Source organism: Natrix helvetica, assembly GCF_964273705.1.
Source record: "Natrix helvetica genome assembly, chromosome: Z".
Taxonomy (NCBI): Eukaryota; Metazoa; Chordata; class Lepidosauria; order Squamata; family Natricidae; genus Natrix; species Natrix helvetica.
The window spans coordinates 133,801,416-133,812,120 of NC_138554.1; the positions used below are offsets into that span (position 1 = coordinate 133,801,416).

Below are 10,705 nucleotides of genomic sequence, written 5' to 3' on the forward strand. Positions count from 1 at the left end.
CTGGACAACCCCCTCCTCCAGCCAGCCAGAGCATCACTCATTGACCTAGTGGTATACCAAAGGCGCCAAGCTGCGGGAACCGGTGGGGGCAAAAGGCAGGAACCAGGGGGCAAAGGCCTTTGGGATAACGCTAGGTCGGTGATTGGCAATGTGCCCAACTGGAGAGGGGGGTTGCTGGATAGCTGCTCTCTTGCAAGTGGGCTCCCGAAGAGCTGGGCACAGCCTCACAATGCCCTGACCCAACTCTCCCTGCAGAGCCAGGGCACTTCCGCTACCGTCGTCCCAGCATGGCTTTTTCTGTAGCTTCCAAACCACGGAAGTAGGATGCTGAGTCTTCCGGCAGTGGCCGTTCTGGGAGTACACTCTATGGTTGTACGCTCTTACCTCTGTGGTTTGGAAGCCGCAGAGAAAGCCATGCTGGGATGGCGGCAACGGAGGTGCCCTGGCTCTGCAGGGAGAGTTGGGCCAGGGCATCGTGAGGCTGGAAGACGCATGAGCGGGGAGCGGAAAAGCTGCTCGCGCAACCCCCGTCTCCAGCAGAGCCCCATTCACTGACCTAGGGGCATTCCAAAGGCGCCAAGCCGCGGGAGCCGGGGGGGCAGCAAACAGGCGCTCACATGGCTTGGCAATACCCCTAGGTCAATGAATAGTGCTGTGCCCAGCTGGAAAGTTTGCTGGGTGGCTGCTCGTGAGCGTGGTCTCTTCATGGCTGTTGTGTTGTGCTGCTGCGACAGCGCAACACAGCCCTTCGACCCTGAGGCTGTGCTGGCTCTTTGGGAGCCTGCTCGCAAGAGAGCAGCTGCCAGGCAACCCCAAAACAATTAGCCCTCCCCTGATAATAAGGCCCAAACCATATTTTGTGAGTCAAAAGAAAATAAGGCCCTGTCTTATTTTTGGGAAAACACGGTATAAACAAGCATATATGCTTTAAAGTTCAGGAAAACATTCTATTTCTTATATTGAATTGGTTCAATTCAATATAAGAGTTCATGTTTTTTTCTTAGTTGTTTTCCTTAATCCATAAAGCTAGAAAGCAAGGGTTCTCTTTCCAAAATGATGGAATTAATATTAATTAATTTGGTTTGTCAGTTATTTGTGATCACATTATAAGGCTTATTTTCTTCCCTTTTTAGGAAAAGTTGTAGATATTTATTCCAAATTTGATGTTATAGTAAGTATTATTGGTTTTTTTAATAATATTTCTTTGACTTAGTTTCAGTGACCACTCTGTAATATGCCCTGGTTCATAGAATTAGTGTTATTCTGTATAAAGTTACTTTGCTAATATGTTAAATAATATTTTGAAAGCTTCTTTATAATTACTGAGCTAGTTCTCCCTCCTCCCCCATAAACTACTAGAACAGTCTCATAAGGTAGATCGTGTAACATGGTATTTCCAAAAGCAAAGTATGATGCAGTCAGAAATTGTCTTAAGCATAGTGAGTTTTGCATAAATATAAAATGATAGCACCAAAACTGTTAAGTAAAAATGAGAAGAAAAAATAAATTTGAGGTTTTATTTTATGAATACTTTTGATTTAATGCAGGGGTTATCAACCTTTCGGACCTCAGGGACCACTAAATTCATAATTTTAAATCCCGCGAACCACTAATATGAATTCAGCACACCACTCGCTGAAGCATGTACACTCCCAGTGACAGGATGGGGTCCTTCAGGCACTTAGTTTGGCCGCCTGTTACTGCAACCTTAAACACTCAATTTGGACCCATTTCCCACAGAAAACAAAACTGGTAACTCTCATATATATTTATCAGTACAAATACAACATATATACATATATATATATACATACACATACATACATACATACATATATATATACATACACACATATACATACACACACACACACACACCACCACCAACAAGGGCTAGAAGAAATGTTCATGAGATCTAGCAAGATATTAGGCTTTGCTTCCGCTCTGAAATATGGAGCAAATCTCCAACCCTCGCCCTTTCCTTCTCAGGCAGGTGAGGAGTGACTGTGAGGGGAGGGCGGGAGGCCAGCCAGTGGTGAGTTCAGTCAACAGGAAGCCACAGCAGGGGGACAAAAGAACCGTGGGTTGCCGCCACCCATTGCTTCAGCCCATCTGCGCCATCACCACCACCTTGCCGCAACAGCACCATTACCTCATTCCGGCTAGCGAAGGCTGCGTTACTCCTTACATGTTCACCAGCTGCAAAGTTGCAAGTTGCACATACCTCCTTCTAGAGAAGAGATTTCCAGCCCCAGCACAAGCTGCTTGGCCGGTCCCATATTTCAGAGCTCTAGTAACAGATCTGGACCATTGGTCATCCTGGAGCAGCAGACCACCAACATTTTCTTGCGGACCACTGGTTGTTGACCTCTGAACTAATCTAATGCAATCTAAAATGACTAATCTAAAAGTATTCCATGGATACTTTATAAAAAATGGGAATAACATTCTTGGTTAAGGAAAGAACTACTGAGCAATAGTTTGCAGTATCCCATGTTTCAGATGAAACAGTGCTATCCTGTCTTAAAATCAAAGATAGGAAATTAGAATTATTCTGTTGCTTTTTTATCTTTTTGTGATCATTGCCCCTTTTGAATTCAAAATTATCGGCAACTCATATACATAATTTGCTAATTGTCATTAATGAGAATGCTGGGACAAAGTGAAAGGAAAGGGAAATAGTTGAGAGGAAATGGGCAAGCAACCATACTATTCTCCATATCCCTCGCCCCAAGATCTTTAACTTTAGAAAGTTAAAAATTAAGTACTATTGATGTATAGTATGCATTGTTTTTAACCAAAACACTCTTTTCTTGTACCCAATTAATCCAAAATATGTATGGTAGTGTCATGGGGGCGCATACAGGTTTGTCTACTTTGCTTTTTTCCATTGGTTAAATCACAACATGTGGATCACGCTTCTGGAGTAAAATAATGAAATTTGTTGGCTGCGCATAAAAAGTGGAATTGACTCATCTGTAACTTCCTTTTTTTTCTAGAATCTTGCTGCTGAAAAAACTTATAATAACTTAGATATCACAGTGACACAAGCTCTCCAACATCGCTCTCAGTATTTTGAAGGTGTTGTGAAATGTAATAAGCTGGAAACACTGGAGACAATTGTGGATCGGCTAGTTAAAGCCGAGGTGAGAATTTGGGAGGAGGGGGCACAATAGTTTTCTGAATAGCACTGCTTATGAGATTTTTCCAGAGAGTACACAGATGGTAACAGTATAAGAATATTGTGATATAATACAAAATTCATTGAAACATATTCTAGCCACTTTAAAAAAAAGTGCAATAAATTTAGTGTATGATAATTTTGCTTTTTACATTGATTTATAAGGATTGTTAGATTTCCTAATTAAGTATGTCACTTATTGAGATTTCAAATTGATCTTGCTGTAAATATAGATAGTTTAGAAAAAGTTTGTTGATGTGAATGGATTAAACCATCAAAACATTTAAGAACTGCTAGGAACAAATGCTTTGAAGATGTGTGAGAACAGCATGATAGAAACATTCTGTTAACACACCTTAATGTGATAATTACAATAGCTTAAAAAGTGAATAAGAAGAAACTGTTCAACCTCTCACTTTTTTTTAGCAATCAGCAATCTATTCTAAATAAGGCATAATTGAGATGTACCCTCAAAACACTGGATATCTTCTGGAGGGTAAAGCTGTTCTTTGCTTTGCTTTGATTGCAAGTTTGATTCACTTGCAGACAACAGGGCTAGACTAGAAATGTATGCCCATTTCATTTTAGCATACACATTCATGTATCCTAAAATTTTACTGTTTTCTGCTTTTTCCAAGTAGTATTTGGCTGGATTTTGAGAATGCATGGGTAATCTTCCCATATAACTAATTGCTTATCTAAGCTCATGAATTTTCCAATTCCCTTCCTCCAACCACCATCTTTTCAAGATATAAGTAGAAAAAGCCCCAAAATATTCTGAATTATTTTCTATGCAACTAAAATAATCAATGGCCTTGAAATATTTTGCTCTGCGGTGAAATGAAGACAGGAGCAAATTACAAAGAAGTCAAGAGTCAAGCAAAAAGAGTAGGGACTACTATATATGCTTTTTTGAGGCTCTACAGCAAAGAAAGATAAATTTAACAAACAAATTATAGTTATGTATTATTCAGGAGCCCATTTGTGTAAGAAAGTTACCAAACTTGAAAAGAAAGATTACTTGGTTAAATCTGTGCAACAGTCATAGACACATTGAACCCATTCATCATAATATTCCTACGTAAAATATCACCAATATAAGGTAAACATCTATAAAAATAGATTTCCCCCCTTTTCTGTTTCTTTCCTGTGTTCCCCATTTGTATCAGGTGGGTATGACTGTTCAAATACAAGAGAAGAGGAGCTCTAAATTGCCTGGCCGGTAGGTGGTTCACCTCTGTCCTCCATTGTTGAAAAATCTTGACTTGATTCTGTGTGCTTACCTTTTGACAGAGTGCCCACCCTTTCTTTTATCAGTTCTTTTCAATTCACAGTATTTCCTAAAATGGACACAAACTGAGAAAATGGTAGCAAGAAGAGTAATTTACAAGGGTGGGAAATCTGGGCCCTTCAAGTTGTTGTTGAAATTTAAAACTTGGCCTGGCTAGCAAGGCTATGCTGATAGATGTAAGTTCAGCACATCTAGAAGTCCATAGATTCCCTGTTCCTGTCGTAAAATACCATCTTTTTTCTAGGAGTGGGGAATTAGTGGCCCTTAAGATTCCATTTAAAGTAGGAATGCTACATAGGATTATTTATCACTGTCACAGCATTTTATTTTTCCAAAGGATAATATTTCTTGAAATGCCCTGCAGAAATGATAATCTGTTTGCCTTTTTAATCAAATGAACGTCTTTCCTTTGATCCTCTGACCAGTTCCAGTTAATGTTGTTGCTATCAAATATTGATAAACAGAAATTTTGAGACAATTTTTAAATCTCATATACAATTCATTTGCAGTAACCTGAACTGTAAGTTACTAGAGTATTAGAAATAACATGTTGATCTAGATGAGTTCTATAAGATCCTCACTTGGATTAAATGATGTGAAGAGGAATGAAAAAGATCAGCTGCCTATTGGTTTCATATACCTGTTAAATACAGGGAGTCCTTGCTTTGGGAGTTACAAGGTGGGACTGGCAACTGGCAACTTGGTCATTAAATGAAGCAGTTGCAACTCTGCTTATGATCTTCCTTTAGCTTTCCTTTGCTTTACAAATCTATTATAAATGCTAAATGTTATAAATGCAAGGATTGAATACCCAGCTTTTCATTGCCCTTTTAACTGCAAACATTTGTATAGAGATTAGATAAGGACTATCGATAATATGAACAATATAATAGAACCTTGTGAACTTCCATATTGTAATCGCCAATACAGTTCTTTTACTCCAATTTCTGAAGCTATTAAACAACCCAGAAGATTCAGTAGAATCCCAAATTGCAGCTTGTTTTATGTGAAAGCAATATTTGATCCAGAAAAACAAGGAATGGCTTACAAAGAATCCAGTTTACATTATTTCAGTTTAATGTGATTTTCATATCTTGACTAATAGAAGAGAATATTGGTAATTCAAGATTAAACTGTAAAGTTCTTGGAGTCAGGATCTGAGAGCACCAAGAACTCCATGTATCTTTGCTAATCGGAGTTTCCAGATTCAGATATAATGCCTGCATTCAAAGATACCATTACTAACTCTACATGACTAGGATTTCTGGTTATGTTTGTTGGAAATGCCAGAAATGGCTGTTTTGCTCATAGTTGCTTAAACTATTATGGCTATGTACACAATTTATGCTAATCCAAAAGCAAATAAGCATAATAATGGCTTAGCACAAAATGTGAGCTTGGCCAGTGGCAAGCTATGATTAATATGGCCTTCTGAATTATTTCCCATCTCACATAAAGGGGGGAAAAACAGCAAGTAAATGCAGAAGGCTTGTTCATCTCTTGACTTGTGTAATATCAAAAATTTAACCTAATATTACAGATTGGATTGAAGCCTATTAAGTAGGACCACATATTTGATTCCCCCAAGCAGTTAACTCCTTACCCCAGTGCACAGAGTGAATGGTTGCTTTCTGATATAGACTATACAGCCTTCAGAGACTGCATGTAAGATGGAGATTTGTTGGTCTGCTTGGGTTTACTCACTTTGCCTTCCTTTGTGTCTTATTGGCTATACCTGTATTCAGTTAGCTAAAAGTAAAACATGGGAATGTGTGTACGTGTGTACACACACACACACTCATAATTTGGTAATGTTATACATAAATTAGTTTTTGCTGTCATATAAACTTCTTTCAAATCTCACGATCTTCCAAAATAATACATGACATAGGTTAGCTACTCAAAACATTTGCTGGGAAAATGCTATCATACTATACTCTTTGGAGCATAAATTATAAAAACACGCAATTAGGATGCAGCTTTTATTAGGTTGTTCTAATTTTAAATATAGTTTATGTTTGAAAACTGTAACATTACACTTCACTTTTATCGTAAAAATAGACTTGTTGGCTTTATTCTGTTCCTTGTTAGATTATGTTTCAGTATTTAGTTATAATCTCTATTTTTATCAAGAATCTTCTACTTAAATTTATTTATAACCAGTAGCTATTCTGTTGGAAGCAATGAATAAATACCTACATACAAGGGAATCCTTGCTGTTAAACTAATACTTTGTTAGCTTTTCAACAATTACTATTGATTAGCTGTGTGAAATTCACCTGTTCTAGCGTAGAATATGTATGCCTTTAGTTTCACCTAAGTTCACAGAAAGGACCTATGTGCCAATGCACACAGCACTGATAGTTAAGAACAGGACTTGGAATGTGTTGCAATGGCATATTGTTAATAAAGCTAAATGTAACTTGATCCAGACATCAGATGGGAGTTTGGGGAAACAGATGTCATTGCTAATGTTTGCTCTTTGTAGACTACATAAATCACTTAAGTAAGAGTTGCTCTCTAAAGGAAAACAAATCCACTTTTTAGAAAGTGCTTAAAATGTTCACGTTAATTTGATTTGGGAAGTAACCATTCCTCTACGTAAAATAATCTAATTGTTTCTTAACCTGTATATTCTTATTTTTATTGTGCTTAGGAGGACAATTGGACAGCCATTACTGTTATGTGCATTGTGTTTGCAGGTCCATCGATTGGTGGTTGTGAATGAAACTGATACTATTGTTGGTATCATCTCCCTCTCTGACATCCTCCAAGCATTAGTGCTTACACCAACAGGTATGAGTTCCGCATTTGACTAGTAAGCATTTTCTCTAGGAACATGACAAGTATTTTACATTGCTTTTCTTTACAACTCCTCCTAAAACATAGGTAGACTATGAAAGGATTCCCCATTGAAATTGAAGACAATGAATAAAGATATTTTTATGCATGTGCCTCTCAAATGTAGTAATAATTCATTTTAAACCAGCATATGCTTTAGATATAATCCTCCAACTTTAAAAAATCATTAAAACTTGGTCCAGATGCAATTATAAAAGTAGGAATCTCATTTCCGATTTCTAATTGGCTAAGTTCTAGGTTTAAAATCCAGTGATCCTCCAGTGGTTAAGACACCAGGCTAGATACCAGGTGAGTTCTAGTCCTGCCTTAGGCGTGAAAACCAACTAGGTAACTTTGGACCAATCACTCTCTCAGCCCAGCTCACTTTACAGGGCTACTATGAGGAAAAATAGGAGGAGGAATAAGTATTAGGTAAGTTTATTTTTATTTATTTATTAAGTTTCTACGTCACACACTTCACAAGTTGAGCAATCTTGATGTTTGCCACCTTGACTTATTTATAAACATATAAGAAAGATAGGATTTTAAAAAATCTTTAAAAATAATATAATGGGTGAGTATGTTCTTACATGTAGTTTGTATACTGGGATTTCTTAAACATTACAAGTGAACAAGAGAATTATTATTATTGTTAAATACATTTGACATTTACAGAGTCCTGATTCAGTCTCAACATAAAAGTTTAAAATAAATGAAAGACATTAATATATTAGCTGCACTAGAAGTTCTTTGTACTAGAAGTTTAAAAGTATATTGTAAACTAGAAATATTCCAGTTGATCTAAATATGCATAAAAATATTTTTGACAGAACGTAAAAGATGTTTTAATCTATTGTGCATATACAGAGGCCTGGCATATACAGTGCATTCAGGGTGTTCGGACATCCTTGACTTTTATTGATTTTGTTATGCTGAAGCTTGACTCTACAGTTATTGAAATTCTTTTCCCCCCCTCATTAGTCTACATTGAATACCCCATAATGCCAAAGTGAAAATAGAATTTTAGAAATTACTGTAAATTTATTAAAAAGAAAAAACTGAACTAAACTTTGGCAGCAATTACAAGTCCATTGTTCTTTGCAAATCCTTTCAAGCTCAGTCAGTTTGGATGGTCACCGTTGGTTGTCAGCCATTTTAGAGGCCTCTAGAGATGTTCGATAGAGTTCAAGTCAAGTCTGGCTAGGCCACTCACAGAGTTGTCCCTAAGAGACTCCTGTGTTGTCTTGGCTGTGTGCTTAGGATTGTCCTCATGTTGGAAAGTGAATCTTTGGCCCAAACAGAGATCCTGAGCACTGTGGAACAGATTTTCATTGAGGATATCTCTGTACTATACTCCATTTAGCTTTCCCTTAATCCTGACCAGTCTCCCAGTCCCTGCTGATAAAAAAAATACCCCCACAGCATGATATTGCCACCGCATGCTTCACTGTTGGGATGGCATTGGGCAGGTGATGAGCGGTACCTGATTTCCTTTGAGATTTAACATTTAGAATTGAGGCCAAACAATTCAATCTTGGTTTCACCAGACCAGAGAATCTTGTTCTTCATAGTCTGAGAATCCTTTAGGTGCTTTTTTACAAATTCCAAGTGGGCTTTCACATGTTTTGCACTGAGGAGTGGTTTCTGTCTAGCCACTCAGTGGAGGGCTGCAGTGGTGGTTGTCCTTCTGGAATTTTGTCCCATCTCCATACAGGATCTCTGGAGCTGAGTCAGAGTAACCATTGGGTTCTTTGTCATCTTTTTAAGGCCCTTCTCCCCCAATTGCTTTGATTGGGTGAGCAACTCTTGGAAGAGACCTGATTGTGTCAAACTTCCTCTATTTGAGAATTATGGAAGCCATTGTGCTGCTCGGAACCTTCAGTGCAGCAGAAATTTTATTATAGCCTTCCCCATATCTGTGCCTTGCAATAAACCTGCCTCTGAGCTCTGCTGGCAGTTCTTTTAACCTCATGGCTCTTGGTCTGCTACAGTATGCATTCTCAACTGTGAGGCCTTCTGTAGTGATGTGTGCCTTTCCAAATAATGTCCAATCAATTTAACATAGGTCGACTCCAAATCAAGGTGTAGAAACACATCAGCAACGATAAAGAGAAATGGGAGGCACCTGAACTAAATTTCAAGTGTTATTGCAAAAGGTCTGAATAATTATGTCAATGTGCTATTTCATTTTTTTCTTTTTAATAAATTTACAGACATTTCTAAAATTCTGTTTTCACTTTGTCATTGTGGGGTACTGAGTGTAGATTAATGAGAAAAAATGAATTTCAACAACTGTAGAATCAGGCTGCAGCATAACAAAATTGACAAAAGTGAATGGAGTCTGAATATTTTCTGAATGTATTAAGCCTTTATATAGGAAGAACAAAAGTGTGAGTAGCACTGAGGTGAACTAGACAGTGCTGGGCCTAATCCATCTGTGCAGAAATCCTTAGCCCTGTGATATAAGCATGGCATTATCTTGAAATGGGCTCAGATTTTAAGATGCGCAGTCTCTATTTCTTACAAGGAATAACATGAGATATTAAAGTAACTAATTTCATGAAGTACAATAGGAATAAAAAAGAAGGGAAATAATTCTACAGATAATATACCACAAAAGAAACACATTTTAAGGGAAACCATGAGAAAGCAAGCTGTAAATGGGAAAATACATACTTGCTGCACAGAGATGCCAGAGATTTATCTATTTGCTGTTTATTAACAGGCGCCCGGCAAAAGGAGAGTGGAACTGAATGACTACTTTAAACAGAACCACCTTGGAAAGAATTCGAATAAAGTGGCCGGGTCATCTTTGCCTCAAGAACATTGATGGCAGTAGAGAAGAGTCAAGTGATGATAAGAATGTGTGTGTATTAGGCTAAGTGATGGATAGTCTATTATTTCCCAGTGACTGTCGCAAAACAAGCAGCATGACAAAAAGCTTCTGTATTCAATGCAGGCTTGCATATCAACATGTTTGCCAAAAGATTTCATCTGATGTCCATCTCAAATGCACTGGAAAAGAATAGCATTTAATGTTATGTTTTAATCTGATGCAAGTCACTGGTCAGCAACAGATCTCCGACATAAGGCAAGTGTATGGCATATTCATATCAGAGTGCCTTATGTCAAAAAGCCAACAATATGTCATCACTGTTGCCCATCATAGTAAAAGAACTTGCTCTGCGAAACAAGATACTGTATTTGAAAATTCAAGTCGCTAAGCCTAAAACCAAATCAATTTCAGTTATCATTAGATTTGTTCTAAAAGCTGTAATTTAAATATCAGTAGATTACTTTAAACTTTAATTACAACTGTGTGTTTCTAAATGTTACATTCAGAACAGAGATGGTAAAACAAAACTGATTAAAAGCAGCTTTATTTATTTTTA

At 37.6% G+C, this 10,705-nt stretch overlaps 1 protein-coding gene across 7 annotated transcripts in view; it reads left to right on the top strand.

The window, feature by feature from the left end:
• The window catches only part of PRKAG2 (protein kinase AMP-activated non-catalytic subunit gamma 2), a 262,399-nt gene extending 251,694 nt beyond the window's left edge, over positions 1 to 10,705 (top strand). For 2 of the 7 annotated variants that reach the window (XM_081970168.1, XM_081970171.1), the window contains 5 exons: positions 1,134 to 1,171; positions 3,000 to 3,146; positions 4,351 to 4,403; positions 7,129 to 7,268; positions 10,039 to 10,705. In XM_081970168.1, the coding sequence (XP_081826294.1) occupies positions 1,134 to 1,171; positions 3,000 to 3,146; positions 4,351 to 4,403; positions 7,129 to 7,268; positions 10,039 to 10,070 (410 nt within the window). In that variant the 3' untranslated portion in view covers positions 10,071 to 10,705. The other 5 variants (XM_081970169.1, XM_081970172.1, XR_014176763.1 and 2 more) reach the window with 4 other exon arrangements.